Source organism: Quercus robur, chromosome 4 (assembly GCF_932294415.1).
Source record: "Quercus robur chromosome 4, dhQueRobu3.1, whole genome shotgun sequence".
NCBI lineage: Eukaryota > Viridiplantae > Streptophyta > Magnoliopsida > Fagales > Fagaceae > Quercus > Quercus robur.
Genome location: NC_065537.1, coordinates 51818940 through 51837708, shown reverse-complemented (window position 1 = coordinate 51837708; position 18769 = coordinate 51818940). Strand labels below are relative to the sequence as shown.

General features: G+C 33.4%; 1 protein-coding gene across 4 annotated transcripts; it reads left to right on the top strand.

Moving 5' to 3' along the window:
• Positions 1-15280, top strand: LOC126722914 (serine/threonine-protein kinase CTR1-like). Of its 4 annotated transcripts, none has more exons than XM_050426072.1 (17): positions 1-361; positions 3595-3896; positions 3992-4133; positions 6101-6204; positions 7091-7296; positions 7780-7977; positions 8086-8144; positions 10111-10179; positions 10348-10448; positions 10575-10659; positions 10830-10928; positions 11683-11751; positions 11877-12008; positions 13044-13138; positions 13342-13465; positions 14785-14873; positions 14996-15280. In XM_050426072.1, exons 1-15 carry the CDS (start codon positions 71-73, stop codon positions 13418-13420), a joined length of 2031 nt encoding a protein of 676 aa, XP_050282029.1. In that variant the 5' UTR covers positions 1-70; the 3' UTR covers positions 13421-13465; positions 14785-14873; positions 14996-15280. The 4 variants fall into 4 exon arrangements, with proteins under 4 accessions (XP_050282029.1, XP_050282027.1, XP_050282028.1 ...); XM_050426070.1 differs by having other exon boundaries at positions 2-361; positions 7774-7977; XM_050426071.1 differs by having other exon boundaries at positions 2-361; positions 7774-7977; positions 14704-14873.
• The last annotated feature ends 3489 nt before the right edge of the window (positions 15281-18769 follow it).

Here is an 18769-nt window from a genome sequence, read left to right as displayed (position 1 = left end):
CACTTACTCAAAAAAAAAAAAAAAACATTCATCTGAACCAAATTCCAGAAAGGAAAAAAGAAAAAAAGAAATGTATTACGGCGATGGAGAGAATTGTAAGAGTTATTCGGAAATGGAGGTGTCGTCGGGCGGTGGCGGTGGCGGTAGCGGTGAGTACAAGACGACGGAGTCGTTTAGGAAGTGGCAGCATACGGAGGAGAGCTACCAGCTGCAGCTGGCTCTGGCGGTTCGGCTCTCGGCACAGGCTGGTTGTGGGCATGATCCTAATTTCTTGGTTTCATCTTCTCATCATCATCATCATCATCATCGGGGAACTCTCTCGTCTTCTGATTCTGCTGAGGCTCTGTCTCATCGTTTCTGGGTGGGTATAATGCTAGCTATATTGGCTTCTCTCTCTCTGTTTAATGCCTGTAACTTTTGCTAGGGTTTTGTTAGCGTATGTGATACGGCACCGTATTTAACAGGAGTGTTAAATGTTAAACTATTATAAACTGCAAGCACAGGCACTTCTTTTATTTGGAGTGCCACAGGCACCTGTGTCACGCTTGAGACACTTCTACATGTGTCACATGATCTATATGTGACACTTCTACAGTGTCATTTTAAAAATAAGAATGCAGATTCAGAACACAAAACAAAGAGAGCAATAGTACATTTGAAAATTAATAAATATCTTTAATCTTGATTTGTATTGTAATTTCTAAAAATAAAAATGCAGGACACAAAACAAAAAGGTCATTCATGCTCAAAATAGTAACAGTATATTTAAAAATTAATAAATATCTTTAATCTTGGTTTGTATTGTAATTTCTAGACATCCTTTCCATAGTCATGGATTTGCCTTATTATTTATTATTACTCTTAATTTGATATATATATATATATATATATTTAACGTTATATAAAAAATAAATGCTGAATAAAAAAAAAATTTAATAATTATTTAATTGACGTGTCACATTGTCCTATTTTAAAAAAAATTGTCGTGTCATAACGGGTACCCGTGTCCATCCTTCTTAGTGTCCATGCTTCTTAACCAATAAGACACACTGATGAGTTGAATTTAATTTTCTTTAGAAAATGATAATACTGATTGCGCTGAATTGGACAATGCACTCACATTGTTCAATTTAATTGGAGAGCTCTTTGTTTGGTTTGGGAGGATGGAAAAATAGGTGATAAAAAAGATTTAGTTTTTCTCATGTGTATTTGGTTGGAAGGATGGAAAGTGGAGGAATGAAAAACTCTTTTATTTGATTGGAAAGAAAAAACACCTAAAGAACTGTACTTAAGTTTTGGACAAATAAAAGGCACTTATCAATAATTTGTTGTTTTGGGCGTGATTTTTTATAATTTATGTATGATTAGACATTTGGACTTAAAATTTTAAAAATAGTATAAAAAAAGGGGTAAAATACTATTTTGGTTCCTAAACTTTAAAAAATTCATTTTCTATCCCTAAACTATTGAAAGGTTGATTTTTTGTCCCTAAACTATTGAAAATGTTTTACTTATTGTACTTAAACTTTACCAAAAGTTTGATTTTTTACCCTAAACTATTGTTCTTTTTTCTTCCCTATTTTTGTCTCTAGACTATTAAAAAAACTATATACAAAGTTTGAGGATTATTATTATTATTATTATTATTTTAAGTTTAGGAATGAAAAAACAAACTTTTAGTAAATTTTAGGGACTAAAATAGTGTTTTACCCTAAAAAAATTATTAAATGCTCTCCAATTTATATCCTTATGGAACTTGTTAACAAAAGACCATTAATGCTATAGATACAACTTCTTTCTTGATAATTCGATAACTGAGGGAGCAAAGATTTGAGTCCTGATGTCTTCATTGGAAACATTAAGAGATACCAGTTGGGTTACAAGCTCTTGGCTACAGACACAATTTTCATAATTGCTGACATGGTTGACTATGAGTGGTGAGAAAAAGGTGGTGGGTCTATGTAAAAAGTTGTGTCCACCACTCATAGTCGACCACTTTAGCAAGTGGTCGACTATATCTCATATTATTGGTCATGTTTAGTAATACGTTGTTATAGTAATACGTTAATACTCCCTCTATCTCATATTATTGGTCATGTTTAGAAGATTTATCTCTTTAAGGAACATCATCTTTCAAAGTTAAAGGTAGAGGTTCCCGAGATTATTCTCTTTAATGTAAACTTAAAAGGAGTAGTTCCAATAAATGGTAAATTAGAAAAAAAAATTATTATGTTCATTGAGCTTTTAAATAGGACCATATTTTAGAACATCTTAAAATGGAATATAGGAGTAACAACAAAAGGGGACGATGGGAGTAACTTTTTGTAGTATACGATACTGATAGGTTTTTGTGCTGTCATGTTTCATCATAAGGCTCATAATATTTGAATAAAGATTGGCATTTATAAAGTGTGGCGGTGATGGCTTTGATTATATGCATGTTGGAAATAATTTTAGCTTAAGTCACTTGGTTCTTGGCCTACCAGAACTATTTCTTTACATGGGATTTCACCATTACATGCAACAATCTCTCTTCATGTGTGAGGCTTTACCAGACCTCAACTAACATAGAGCATAGAGCAGAAATTCTGGCAACTACTCTACCATGGAAATGCCCTAACACAAGGCCATGGAAATGCCATAACACGAAGTCCCTTGTGCCAACTGCATAGGAAATGATTAAAGACCCAACAAGTTAATATCTCTATGCAGCCAATGCTTTGCTTGAGAACCTTTTCTATTTTTCTCATTGCAAATGATGCTTTTGTTAAAAGTTAAAAATTTGGGCTTCATGTTACTCCGCTGATTTCCAAAAATGTTTTGTTGATTGTTATTCTTTTTGCTCAAAGTTCATGTTCTAGTAGAGATTTTGATTTATGAGTGTTAACTCTGCACTGACTTCGTGGCTGGAGGTGTTGTCTGTTTTAGGAGAGAATAGTTCACAGGAAATGATCCTACCAAAGGAACTTCTTAGCTCCATCTACTGGGAGCTTGGAAGGAATGGGGGAAGGGAAGGACAATAAAATATGTAGAATTTATTTCTTAGTTTTACGTGTTCTCCATTCATCATTTCTTTCATTTTGTCCTTTTTAGAACAAGAGGGTTACTGATTATGTGTCTCTTTATTTGTTTCTTCATATATAGATTCTATGTTTTTTTGAGAAATTTTCATGGAGACATTTGTTAGTATATATGTTCACATTGTAATGGTGATTGAAAATTGTATAAAGACACCAACAACCTTGTAACTCAACTGGCACCTCCTGATGTTTCCAGCAAAGACGTCTCGAGTTCAAATTCTCTCACCCCCAACTATTGTATTATCAACAACAAAAAAAGTATAAAGACAAGGTTGAATTAGCTGTGTTTCTGAAATTTTAGCAATCAACCAGAGGATTTTCTGGTGTTATGTTCTTTCTAATTTTTGTTGCTGACCTCTATGCGTGCAAACATTCAATTTCATCTAATAGTTTATTCTTTTGCCATTGCAAAAACTTAATTATGACAACACCTACTTTCTTGAATACCATGACTTTGATTTTATGATTGTCTGCCAAGTATATTGTATTTTCCTCTTATTTTCAAATGTACTAGGTGAATGGCTGTTTGTCGTACTTAGACGAAATTCCAGATGGGTTTTACCTAATCCATGGGATGGATCCATATGCATGGACTATAAGTACTGATCTGCAAGACAGTGGCCAGATCCCATCTTTTGAATCATTGAAGGCTATTGATCCTTGTGATGATTTGTCAATCAAAGTGGTTTTGATTGATAAATCTAGGGATCCTGGTTTGAAGGAACTACAGAATAGATTACGTAGTCTTTCTGGCGGTTGGATCACCACAAAAGACGTGATTGATCAGCTGGCAACCCTTGTGTGTAATAGAATGGGGTGAGCTTCATGCTACTTGTTAAATGTATATCTTGAATGTTGTTAAACTTGCAATTCTTCTTTCCTTGTAAACAAACTTTTTCTGTTGTTACAAGGGGTGCAGTTTTTACTGAAGAACATCTGGGTGCACACTGGGAGGAGTACACTGAACTTCTGAAACGCTGCCTAGGCTCTGTTGTCCTTCCAATTGGAAGCTTATCTGTCGGCCGCTGTGTCCATCGTGCATTGCTGTTTAAAGTAATTCTCACAACCTTAATGTAATGTGATGAACTCTACAACAATTTTTTGTTGTTTCACAAAAATATTATTTTGGCAAACCACCTATTTTAAAGTACATGGAGTTCCAATTTTGTTGCTAAAGTTCAGAAAGGACAATCAAGTCCTAGAATAATTTTAAATTACATGATTAAGTCTTTTCATCAGTCTGACTAGCAGAAATTGAGGATGTGTCATTTCTTATGTGGTTGCTATAAACATTTGCATGTGTACCTGGCAAAAATGATGAAATGTCATCTTATAATAAACTTTTATTATTTTTCTTTGTATTTAATTAAAAACAAAATTTTGAAATTTAAGATTTTTTTTTTTTTTTAATAACATGTCAGTCATAATTGCTTCGTTAACATTTTCCTTTGACTGATGGAAGGACCTAACTGTAACGTTATTGTTTATTTGAGGACTTGATGCAGATTTCTAAACTCTAAGGACCAATTTGGAACTTCAAGTACTTTTCGTTTACTAAAATAGGTGTTTTCCCTTATATTTAATAAGAAATGATTCACACCTAGCCCCAAGTCTTTTTTTTTTTCCTTTTGTTACTATAGGTGATATTGGCATAAATGCTTCTCTAGAACTCGTGTTTGATAAGTATTAGAGTTCGACTCAGATTTCTATTCTAATTTGGTTTGGATTTCTCGGTATGGAAGGAAGTTTAATCCTATGTCAAAGAAGTGAAGAGTCATTGTTTAACAAGGAATAGGAGTTCGAGCCCTGTATGTAGGCTCAATATTAAAAGGTTGGTGGCTTTTCCTCAATAGATCCTCCCATATGGGGTGTCGAGAAGACTTTTAGAAAAATATGAATGAGTTTTTTCAAAGAATAGTTTGGTAGATTTTTTTGGGTTTAAAGATATCAGTGTTTGTGAGTTGATAGTTTGTTTTGTTAGTGTGACAGCAGCATTGGGTGTATTGGGGCTTTTGGATTGTGAGTTTTGTGTGTGAGGTTTGTGAGTTAGTTTGTCTTTGTGAGCGGTTTTGTTTATGCTTGTGGTTGTGAGGTTTGTGAGTGTTATTTGGAGAGTTTATGAGTTCTGGTTTGTGAAATTTGATTGAGAATGGTTGTAATCCATATTGTTGATGGTAGATTTTGGGGGCATTGCCTGTGGATGTAGGCATGCAGTTTGCCAAACCACATTAAATATTTTGTCTTGCGTGGATATTTGTGAAAATATATTGTGAAAATAAGAAAGACAACTTGATGGAATTTGAGTCAAGGTGAAGATTTGTTAGAGTTTGGCTCAAATTACTATTCTAATTTAGTTTGGATTTTCTTGGATGGAAGAAATTTTATTTATTCTCAGAAGTAATTGAAGAATCATTGCCTAACAAGGTATAGGAGTTGGAATCCTATATATAAGCTTACTATTAAGAGGTTTGGTGGCTTTTTCCTAAGAGACCATCCAATATGGGGGGAGGTGAGAAGACTCTTAGAAGAACACAAGTGGGTTGAGACCCTCCAATATGGGTGTGTTTGTGATTTGAGAGTTTTTATTTTTTATTTTTTTTATTTTTATTTATTTATTTTGTGTTAGTATGAGAGCACCATTGGGTGGATTGGGACTATGGGATTGTGCCTTTATGAGAAATTAAGTTAATGTTTGTGGTTGTGATTGTGAGGCTTGTGAGTGGGTGTTTGTGGAAGTCCATGATTTTGGTTTGTGAGGTTTGGTTGAGAGTGATTGCAATCTGTATCATTGATAGTGGATTTTGGTTGGTGTTGCCCTTGGATGTGGGCATGAAGTTAGCCGAGCCACATTAAATATTGTTGTCTTGTGTGAATATTTTTATTTCTTGCTTGTGTAAATGCACTTTTGCTAGTCCTACATTCTAACAATTAGTATTGAATATATTTCTCATTTGGTATCTTGGAGATATCTGTTAAAATGACTTGCCAGTTTAAATGCTAACTAATTATAATTTTGGCAGACTTTAGCAGACATAGTTAAACTACCATGCCGAATTGCTAAGGGCTGCAAATATTGTAGAAAGGATGTATCTGCCTCCTGCCTTGTGCAATTTGGTTCTGATAGGTATGTTGCAATGATCATATATTCATTAAATGTCTGTACATGAATTACCGAAAGCATTAAGTGAGGCAAAAAAAGCAACTAAAAAGTTTGGCAAAGTGGGGGCAAAGAGAGAAAACCACTTGTGTGTGGTTTATAGATTGCACTTTGCCCACATGAGGTCATATCTTTCCATATGTTTTGATCCAAAAATTGTTAAAATTTGGTTGTGCAAATAGAGTGCCTTGAAAAGAAAGCTCAAAAAGCATAATAGTGACCTCTATATAGTCTAAATATATTAAAGTAATGAACTAAAAGCAAATACAATAAGACATCATGAGAATAAAGTGCAACATTTTAAACCATAGGTTGTTAATTCAAATTTCACTTAAACCATAGAGGTAAAGTGTAATTTTCCCAAAAAATAAGAATAGTGATCTTGATGGGGATTGGGTATAATGGATGGGAAATAAAATGAAATGAGATATCCTATGGTTTGGGACAGGATTTATTAAAAGTGCAAATCATGTAAAGTGCATTAAAAGTGATAGACAAGGTCCATCTCCCCACCCCTGCTCCCTCACAACAACCAGAAGAAAGAAAAAGAAAAGGACTAATGAGTATGAAAGAAAAGTCCACATCACACAGTAATGAATAAGGAAACACTGGAGATTTTTAAGTCTAAATGACATAGTAACTGCACAATTATGGATATTCATGAAGAATTATGTAAAGTAGAAGTATGGAAAACGTAAAAATAAAGTAGGCTTTGGGACATGATGGTATTTGCGTTGAGCTAGTATGCTATTTTCTGTAGCTTGGATAAAATTGAAAGAGGAGCCACATGAGAGGAGAATTGTTTGGGTACCTTTAATTAAGAACAAAAGTGAAAATGTATTTATTGTTCCAGAGAATATATTGTTGATTTGCTTGGGACTCCAGGAGCATTAAGCCAGCCGGATTCATCGCTCAATGGTACAGCCTCCATCTTGGTTTCTTCACCATTATGTCACCCAAGATTTAAACCAGCTGGAGCAGCAGAGAACTCTAGGACACTGGCCAAATTGTATTTTAGCTGTCAATTGCTTCATTGTGCATTTGATGATGCTTCTTCAGGTGATTCTTACTGCATATACTATTTCGTTAGTTATTTTGATTAGTAATTTTGCTTGAAATTTAGAGTGTGTATATTCTTGGCTGCTGTATTTTATCTTTAGTAGTCTACTTTTGGACGGAGTTTTCTTTAGCAATCTTGTTGTACTTGTAGAATCACCATGTTTTATTGCCAACTACTCAAACCATGCAGTGCAAAGGGTGACATGCAATTTTTTGCAAAGTCGAAGTATTGAGATTAAATTTGTTGAATTGTGACTAACCTTTTAAGTAGTAGTAAAATATTATTATGTTATAAAATCTTAAAGTTAAACAAGGGGATATAACAAAGAATAATACAGAGGGCTTGTCCCCTGAAATGATGTTTGACATGACAGATTGTATAATAAAAGTATTGCACTATGAGTTGTGATGTGAAAACTGACACACGGTGGTGAATTATTAATAATCCTTAAAAAGATTTTGACTGCATTATGGCAGATACAGCTTTCAATCAAGATCATAATACTGGTCCAAAGGTCTCTAAAGCCGTTTTCAGCTACTTTGATAGAAACAATGCCATCTCCACTTCAAGCAATAATCATGGTAATGAATCAGTCAGTTCAAGTCATGAGCTTAAACTCAATGAGGATAATTTGGACATCCCATGGAGTGAACTTGTTTTGAAGAAGAAAATTGGAACAGGTATTTGTTATTTCTGACATTGCTTAATGTTATTGATTGTAATGCCTTCCGATTTCTGTTCATGCATATCATGTATGTCAGTGTAATATTTTGAGACTGTACAAGAAGGGTGCCACTGCTTTTCAGGTTCTTTTGGAGTGGTCCATCATGCAGATTGGCGTGGCTCGGTAATCATGTTTTCCTTTATTATTTAATTACTTATTTTTTCTTTATTTATGTCTTATATTCTATAAGCAGTTTGTTATGGCTTTTGGTTATGAAGTTCCTTGTGTTTTGTAGCTGGCAATATCTCTAGTATCCTTCTATATGTTTTTTCAGAAGACCAAAACCAGGCTGTAGTTTTGAATTTGTTTTCTTCTTCTTCTTCTTCTTCTTCTCTCTCTCTCTCTCTCTCTCTCTCTCTAATCCTATAATAATAAAGCAAAACAAATGCATTTAAGTCTGTTCACATGGTTAGGAAGTGAAGGTGTTCCCGTTGGGAAAATGAAAAGGAAGGTGTGGAAGCCTTTTTTTGGGGAAGGGGGGGGTGGTTCTTGTGGCCACCCATTTAGCCCTAGCTCATAGAGGAACTGATTTGCTTGGGGCCTAACGAGCCTCACCTGACTTGGTAGCACTGGTAGGTGATTTGTCGAATGTAAAAGCATTGGTATCTATTTTGGGATGTAAAGTATCTAAATTACTCATGACATATTTGGGTCTTCGCTTTGGATCCATTTTTAAAGAGAAGGCTGTTTGGAATTATGTGCTAGAGAAAATGGAGAGAAGTCTAGTTGGTTGGAAAAGAATGCCTCTCTCCAAGGTCGAATGTCCAACCTCCCTACCTACTATTTATCCTTATTTCCCATATGGATGGGTATGGAAGTTGGTTGCTGAATAGAGAATTTTCAAAGAATTTCTTGTGAGGCAGATTGGAGATGAGTAAAGTTTCATTTGGTCAATTGAAGTAGTGTCTGCGAACCCCTTCAATGCGGTGGTCTGGACATCAGAAATTTAGTCTTGTTTAATCAAGCATTATTGGGGAAATGGTTTTGGAGGTACACAATTGAAGAGAGAGGCTTTATGGAGAAAGGTGGTTGACCATAAATATGGAAGCATGTGGGGGCTTCAGGGTTCGTGTGGAGTAAGCTTATGGAAGATCATTAGGAAGGGTTGTGAAGGTTTCAATTGGTTCAGTTTCAAGGTAGGTGATGGCTCTTCAATATACTTTTGACATGACTCTTGGTGTGGTAGGCTACAGCCAAGGGAGAGGTTCCCTAAACTATACAGTATTGCATGTGATAAGGTGGCTTTGGTGGCAGATCATTTGAATTTTGTTGGGGGTAATTAACACTGGGATATTAGCTTTGTTCGATTGGTCCATAATTGGGAGCTGGAGTCCATTGCATCTTTTATGGACATGATTTTATCTAGGTTAATAAGATGAGGTAGGGTGGATACCTATGTTGGAATCAATCTTCGCTCAATACCTTTGAAGTCAAATCCTATTATAAAATGTTACATTCTACAGCCCATTTGTCTTTTCCTTGGAGGAGTCTACAGAAGCCTAAAGTTCAAATTAAGGTCAGCTTTTTCTCCTGGACAACGGCTTTAGGGAATATCCTAACTGCTGATAACCTCAGGAAACAGTGACTAATTGTTATAGACTAATGTTGCATGTGTAAGGAGGATGGGAAAACTACTGATCATCTCCTCTTCCATTACCCTATTGCTCGATATCTTTGGAGTATGGTATTTTCTCTTTTTGGGGTTTGGAGCTTTTAGCAAGATGGCAACTTAAGTTTGGCAGATGTAGTAATGTTGCAATATGGAGCCTGATCCCCCATTGTCTCATGCGGGACATTTGGCGGGAGAGGGATGCCAGAAATTTTGAACGATGTGAAAATTCTATCCCTAACCTGTAACGTATATTTCTTGAGACTTTGTTTGAGTGGATAAATGTCTTGGGTTTGTTCTCTTTTGCTACTTTGCCTAAGATGCTTGATTGCTATAGTTTTAGTGTTTAATGTAGGTCTGTTGTCTACACCTGTGTACATGGGCAGCACCGCTTTTGTGTTTAACTAATGAAATATTTACTTATCAATAAAAAAATCTCAATCAAATCCATTTTGTTAGTACTAAGGATGTAAATCTCAGGATGTTGCTGTCAAAATTCTCATGGGGCAAGATTTCCACACAGAGCATTTCAAGGAATTTTTAGGGGAGGTATGTGTTAGCTACTTTTGGCTTTATAAAAAAGAGAGATTTTTAAAATATGAAAGGAGTAGCTCTATCAGTTTTTGGTTTTTAATACGAGTAATAAAATATATATTGTTCTGGATTTTATCAAGAGATCTTTTATTTGTACTTCACTACTTTGATTTTGCTTGTTAGGTTGCCATCATGAAACGTTTGCATCATCCAAACATTGTTCTCTTTATGGGTGCGGTTACTCAGCCCCCAAACTTGTCCATAGTAACAGAATATTTATCAAGGTATCAAGATTCCCTGAAATGATTTGCTTAGATATCCTAACTACTTTTTTTTATATGTTAATAATTAGTTCATTCTGGGAATCAGTTTCATATTTCACTGAACAGAATATTCACTTTGAATTTCAGAGGTAGCTTGTATAATCTTTTACGAATGCCTGCCACCAGAGTAATATTGGATGAGAGGCGTCGCTTAAATATGGCTTATGATGTGGTATGTCTTTGGTGACATAAGTTAGCATTATGTTTCAGTTATTTATATGCAGGGGCAGGGCATCTGAGCCATTAATTGTTGGTGAAAAGTTTGTGCCATCATCATCATTATCACACCAGACATGAGTTTATAAATCTCCTTGGGTTTAAGCTATTTATTTCTATGTACAGGCAAAGGGGATGAATTATCTTCATCAACTTAAACCTCCTATTGTTCATCGAGATCTGAAGTCTCCAAATCTGTTGGTGGATGCTTCATATACTGTAAAGGTTACTCTTAAAAACTCTCTGTTGAACATATGGCAATTTGTCCTTCCCTATAAATGTGCCTATTCTTAATAGCTTGTTTCTTTATGATGATTAGATACAAATGAACATAAGCTTAATATAATTGGAAAAGAACAATGGAAAATAATATCATAAACAATCAACATTCTAAGTTGGAGAAATATATTGGCATGTCTCTCCATTCCTCTAGTCAATCAACAAAAGTTTTAACTTAACACAAGGTTTGGTGTACTTTATCAATGATATGGCTCCAAATGGAATGGAATAGTAGAAAATCGAGAAGTTTTTTTGGGTTGTTATGAGTGCATGTGATAGGGGTGAAATTGTAATATTGTGATATTAGTGCAATTACCCTCATATAAACAATGTACATTTGTATTCAAGTGCAAAATTTCCCTCCAACATTTTCATATTAATGAAACTTTGTTTCTATTTTGCGTCTAGACTATCTAATGTGCTCGATGGGTCAAACCCTTCTCATCTAAAGTTCATTTTTATTTACTCAATTTGAAGATAAAAATTGCTTTACATTTCAAAATCCATATTTAGAAAACATAAAACCATAGCTTCCACTCTCATTAGTCGATATGTAAATTAATTTATACATTCTCATCATTATTCATGCTAGCTATAGAAAAGATTGACATATTCTTTTGCTTATTTATATTTGGAGAGGTTGGTGGTGAAACATTTTGTACATTTTTGTTGTTGAAATTTGACATATTTGACCATCCAGGTGTGTGACTTTGGCCTTTCCCGCTTGAAGGCTAACACATTTCTTTCATCTAAAACAGCTGCAGGAACTGTAAGTGCTATACGAACTTAAGAAATTGTTATCTATCTCATTCTTTAACTGTTTCTTTTAATAAAGGATTTGATAGTTCCAGGTGATAAAGCTCACCCTCACCCTTTTTGTTTCTTTTTTATTAGCCTGAGTGGATGGCACCAGAAGTTCTCCGTAATGAGCCATCAAATGAGAAGTCTGATGTTTACAGCTTTGGTGTTATCTTGTGGGAACTTGTGACCCTGCAACAGCCTTGGAGAGATTTAAATCCGCCTCAGGTTGTTTGTCAATTAACTAGTTGCAAGCCAAATGGTTTGTAAAGCTATAGAAAAAATATGGGTCTTTATATTTGTGCACTTGATCATTGATATAAAGAATCTCTTTGAAGGTGAATGTAACAAAATTTGGGTCAATTGGGGAAAAATATTTTCAAATTAGTGAATGGTATTGAATACTTTAAATAATGTCTTTTTCTGGCAGTACTAAAAATGGACTCAGTTACTGGAACTAGTTACTGGAACTAGCAGTGAGCTGGCTTCAACTGAGTGCTAAATATGATATACTAGGTATAGTTCTTCAAAACCTGTCTAAATTTAAATGAATGATAGGTGGTGACTACAAATAAACTCAGTTACTGTAACTAGCAGTGTGCTGGCTTCAACTGAGTGCTAAATATGGTATGCTAGGAATAGTTCTTCAAAAAAATGTCTGAATTTAAATGAATGGTAGGTGACAACAAATGGACTCAGTAACTAAAATTAGTTGTGAGCTGGCTGCAACTGATTGATATGATGTACTAAATATATTATTTCAAGACATGTATGACTTGAAATAAATGGTAGGACAAGTTGAACATTTGTGATGGAAAATTGATGATCTGCTTCCTTAAGTCACCTTTACAACTTGAAGAAAGACTGATGGGACCTGGAAAAGAAAATATAGAAAATGGATACTATCCTTATGCAATAAATTCCTATTTTAAGGTCTCCAGTAGAAGGTAGAATCTAATAATATTTCCTTAAAGTCATCAGTTTTAATGCTTCAGTTATGTTCTGTTAATTCTAAGTTAGTCCACCAGAGGTCTTCATGGATTAACTCTTATAGGTAGATTCACTTTCTCAAAATGATGCTAGAAAATCAATTACTTTTATTGCTTAGCGTAATCTATCTTAAATTTTGAGCACTAAATTTGCAACTCAATCTCAGAGTTTATTGATTTTTTATGTTGCTATGAGGTGCAGTTCCTTGTATGTGGAATTGTGGATACTATATTGTTTAGGTGTAGCTTGACATATGATTCATCATTGTTGCAGGTTGTCGCAGCTGTTGGTTTTAAGGGTGAAAGGCTTGATATTCCAAATACTGTAAATCATGAAGTGGCTGCCTTGATTGAGGCATGCTGGGCTAGGTAAGTGGATAATAACAATCATTAGATCAATGATTTCATGTTGTTTCTTATCAAAAGATGTCAGCACTTTCATGCACTAGTTTTCTCTAAAAAATGGAGTGGAATTCATGTCTTTCAAACCCTAGCCAGCACTAGGCAATCATGTGATATTGCATCTCTCTCTCTCTCTCTCTCTTCTAATGAAGTGCTGGGTGATACTGCAGTGAGCCCCGGAAACGCCCTTCATTCTCGTATATTATGAAACTTTTGCAGCAAATGATAATAAATTGCAGGCCTCAATGAGTTCATGCACACACTCCATAATTTATCTACAGAGGTGGAACACCGGTAAGAATCTATGTTTGTAGATGCACGCCATCCTTTTGATTCTCTCAAACTTGCAGGAATTCTTATTTCCTTAATCATTTGGGTGTGTCTACCTTAGTTAGAAGCTCTTATGGTAAAATAGGTTTAGATTTGCTCATGTAAGAGATATCTTGTATCTTTCTATTGCATTAGCTAGTGCTCAGTTAGGGTTGTAAACTAGCCAAGCTTTTTTGAGTATTGAGTGTTTGAGATTGGCTTGAGAACAAAAGTAAAATGTTAAAAGCTTAGCTTGAGCTCATACCAAGTATACACGTATGAGTGAAGTCCCACATTAAATAAGAATGACAAGAGAGAGTGGTTAATATAACATAGTTGGGCCTAAATTCATAAACTTAAGCTTTTGAGTTAAATAGGGTCTCTATATATTATATTAATTACTCAATTGGAGGCTGCCCATTGCCCAAGGTGTTATCTCCCCAACAAAAACCTACATTCATGAGTTTATATTTAATGCCCATACAAAGTTTATTTCCAAGTCCATAAATGAGCTTAGGTTCGGCTTGTTTTTTATAGAGCCCTATTGTTCATGAATCGGTTCATGAACAAATTTTTTTTTTCTTCTTAGGCTCGACTCATTATTAAACAAGCCTAAAACTATGGCTCAAGCTTGGCTTGTTTATAAACAAACAAACATGAACAAATTTTTTATTGCAATAAGCCCAAGCTGTTTATGAACAACTAGGTTCATTTATAGCCTGACCCACATTCAAATGGTCTTCTAATTATAGATCATCAAATTAAATAATTTTCCTTAGAAAGAGCCTGTCATAAATTTATATTCCTTTTCTTGAAAGTAACAAAAGAGGTTTGATTAATCAGCTGGCTTCAATAAAGCATTTTTCTCTTAAGTATTATATATAAGTTTTATATTTTAGTTCGTAAGAGATACAAGACCTTCTCACTCAATGTCTTGTGACATCTGAATGGAGCTAGGGCTCTCTTGTATGGTCGTTTGATCTGATTTCAACATGAGCCAGTAGGACAGATTGGTTAAGTTCAATGAATGTGGTTATGTACTAAAGAATATTCACCAAAGAGATCAAGTCTTCTAAGTCCTGGTCTTATATTTTTCAAAACTAAATTTTATGTTTAAAGTGGAGCCCAATGGCAGTGTTCAGAATCCTAATGTTTGTGTCAGTTAGGGTAAAAATATTTGTTTCTTACTTGGGATGTTTATCTCCTTATTCCCATCTTAACAGTCTCCCGAAATATCAATCATCCCTATGACACAATCATGGTCATGATGAAATGTGTTCTTTACCTCCGTGATGCTTTTGTAGTTACTGGTGTATGTAAAACCCATCTGCTTAAGAAGTTGAACAAGATTGGAGAAAGACTGGGATGCCAAAAATTCCAACATTGATATTAGGTGAGCTACTCCATTTTCATTGTTTTTGTTTATTCTAGTTTTTATTTTCATTGTTTCTCTTGCATTATGAAGGCTCTTTTTGGGTTTTGGATTTTTTTAACTCTGGGTTCTGATTTGTCCAGATATGTTTATTAGATGAAGAAATTATGAGATTAAAAGATATGTTCAAAGCTATGGTTATTGACACATTGGACCGTTAGGATTTTTAAAAGCTGAAGTATGAAAGTCACTAACAAGGGATAAAATTATTTGAATTTAAATTGTTGAATAATTACTAGAAGTTTGTACTATTTTTATTTTAAATAGTTATTTTTGAATAATTAGTGGAACTTTGTAACTTCTTTTTTACTGTAATTAATTATTTTTTGAATAAGTGGATGTACTTTTTAAAAATATTTGTTGCGGCATTATGAGTGTTTTTTTCTTTGGCAGGAAAACTACATTGATTTTTTTTTTTCGGAGAAAGAAACTACATTGATGTTGATTACATAGGATTGTAGACTATCATGAATTCATCACATATAACATGTGTTATTTTGAACTATGAATCTAAATCTTTCATGAAGCTATGAAAAATTTGTTTCAAGAAAGGCATTTTATTACTATAAGTTTAATTTTTGTTTGTGAATTAAATTAAATGTATCTACAAACAATTCTATAATAAATCATGGTATATATATAATTTTAGGATACCTTAAAATTTTAAAATTTTTATACAAGAGGTGAATTGTTTTATTGCAAATGCATATTTACTGTATATAGTATGAGAAATTGTACTATGAACTTATTTGAAAGAGTTCGAGAATTGAGAACTATTTACTTTGAAGTTTGAACAAAGCATTATACCTTTCTTTCTTTTTTTGCTAAATTGAACAAAGCATTATACTTGAATAGGAGTGGAAATGCTATTTCATTTTCATTTTTTATTCTTTATTATACATTTCTTGTCTTATTTTCATTATATTTCTTCAGTTGCATTATGCTGGCCCCTTCCTTTGGTTTTGGAATCTTTTTGACAATGGGTTCTGATTTGTCCAAGTATATTTATTAGAAGAATAAATCATGGGTTTAAAAGAAAAAAAAATCATTTATTATTATAGTATTGTACATTGTTACATTTAACTTTGACTCCAATATTCCTCCAAAAAAAATAAAAAAATTACTACAATAAATTCATCGCATATTATATATGTTATTAATATATATATGCTATTTTGAACTATAAATCAAAACCTTCTCGAGACTGAAAAATTAGAAGAAAACATTTGTTTTTTCTTTTTTGATAGATACGATATAGTTTCAACCTATAACGTTCATTTTATGATAATTACTATTTATTATTAGTTTAAGATACTAAATGATTTTTCAAGTGTAGGCGGTGTAATCTCTAGATCTCTTGCTCGATGAAAAAACTTATTATTATTATTATTTTTTTTTTAGAAAGAAGAAATTACTAATTGAGTTAATTGGAACTTACAAACATTTATTTTTTCCATTGATATAAGTTTAACATTTTTATTTTTTTTAGAGAGTTTTCCCACATCTCTTATTCAACAATCAGAGACTTCATCGGTTAAGCTAACTGGAATTTGCAAATTTAACATTTTGTGATTTAAAGTTAAATGTGTCAACATCTTTATATTATATTGTTGCCAATACCTTAAAACTCAATAAACAATATTTATTTTAATTAATTTTTTTAAAAAGAAAAAGCCTCATGTATTAGACGGATTGCAACCTAATATATGTAGAATTCATTTAACTTATAAGGAATCAATAGTTAAGGGTACGAAATCATCATTAAAAAACAAAAAATAATAAAAATAAAAAGTCAAGGGTACAAGTTGTCTGTTAAGCTATTTATGTACTCACATGCATACTCTAAATTCTCAAATCTAAATTCGAAAAAGTTTAAAAAGTATTTTAGCATTGAAAAAAAAAAAAAGGCAAAAAGTTACCCCACGATCCAAATAGAAGGAAAGAAGAAAAAAAAAATCATAAGTTGATGCATCAATGCATGTGTGAATTAAACATACTAATGTAAATATAATATTCATTTTGATGGATGGAAGGAAGTATTTTTACTAAAAAAGCAAAGCTCAAGCACTAATCAAAACCCAAACTCAAGCAGTAATAAATACCCTTTTTGAAGAAACTGGTGAGTCTGGCATGGGAGCAATAATTCGAGATGGTGATGATCAAGATTGCAAGGGACTTTTTATGTTAGAGATGGAAGAAGGGCTGGTGTTTGCACGAGATATTGGTGCTCAGTGATTGATTTTAGAAGATGACTCTACCGTGATCATCATTGTGGTTCAGTTAGATTGTAGTATGGGAGTAGCTTTGGTCACTTGATATCTGAGATACAGTACAGTTGGGGTGTTTTTTTTAGGGACATTCGATTCAATCATGCTCGACGAGGGGCCAACCAATCTGTCCATTTACTAGCCAGACTTGCTCAACATGGTGATACTTGGCGCATCTGGTTAAAGGATTACCCTATTCAGTTAATTTATACCATTAGCTATCGAGAGATGCTAGAGTGAATTGGTAATTTTCTCATATGATGACTCTCTTTTGTAAGTTTGTCTTATGAAATGAAATGATCAGGCTTTTCCAAGATTTCCAAAGATCCTTTTGCAGTTCTCAACCCCAATCAAAACTCACTAGTCCCATGTGAAAATTGAGAATCCCAAAATATTATTAATAGTAATCTTAAACAGTATCTGCCGACACAACAAAACGATAATAGTAAAATGATTCTACCATACAAAAACATTAATGGTAATCTTAAATAGTGTCTGCCGACACAACAAGACAATAATAATGCTTAGTTCCACTGATTTAAAGACAAACAATAATGCATTCTGCAAAAGCATTTAATCGAAACAAATATGTATTATCTCTTGTAAAAGGATTCCGTCATGACATCTTAACATGCAAAAGGATTCCACTAGGATATCCCACTGTATATACCCAACTGTTTGAACTAACTATTAAGCTATATAATAGGTTCAAGTTACATATAATGTAACACTTATAAATTACATTGTTTACACCACAAATTTCTAAGCAATTTAATATTCAAAAAACTATTTTATCCATGTCATCATTATATTTTACTACTAATTACTTTCCACCCAAGCTTACCTAATTAATTATCTTAACTGAGGGAGAGAGAACTAACTATTAAGCTATGTAATAGGTTCAAGTTACATATGATGTAACACTTGTAAATTACAATGTTTACACCACAAATTTCTAAGCAATTTAATATTCAAATAACTATTTTATCCATGTCATCATTATATTTTACTACTAATTACTTTCCACCCAAGCTTATCTAATTAATTATCTTAACGGAGAGAGAGAGAGAGAGAGAGAGAGCAAATGATGTTAGTAGATTGATGGTAAGAATTAAGAAACACGACCAGTGTTCACTATATCTAGTTTTCGGTAGCTTATTTGCATACCGTTTAATATATATGTAGATTGATGCTAAGAATTAAGAAACACGACCAGTGTTCACTGTATCTCGTAGTTTTCGGTAGTTTATTTGCATACCGTTTAATATATAGTATTTTTTTAAGCATTTATGTTAAATGCGTGTGATAAAAAACTATAAATTAGCAGATTTTTTATTTATTTATTTTTTAAAGGAATTAGTTTTAATCTTTAATAAATTAAAAAAAAAAAATTAACACAAAAAGCAAAAGTCTTTTAGCCAAATTGACACTTTTGAAGTCATAAAAAATTGGGCCAAGTGTTAGTTTGCAATTTAAACCAATCAACTGGATCCGATAATGGGTCCTATAATTTGGGCCTTTTCTTCTTATTAACCCTTCAAGACCACTCCTACAGCTATACATACATTCAGCCCAAGCCCAATTTCCACA

Coding starts and splice junctions, on each gene's coding strand:
- LOC126722914 (XM_050426070.1), top strand. CDS start 71: ATGTATTACGGCGATGGAGAGAATTGTAAGAGTTATTCGGAAATGGAG. Junction 362..3,594: donor CTCTGTCTCATCGTTTCTGG/GTGGGTATAATG, acceptor CAAATGTACTAG/GTGAATGGCTGTTTGTCGTA. Junction 13,139..13,341: donor ATTGAGGCATGCTGGGCTAG/GTAAGTGGATAA, acceptor GTGATACTGCAG/TGAGCCCCGGAAACGCCCTT.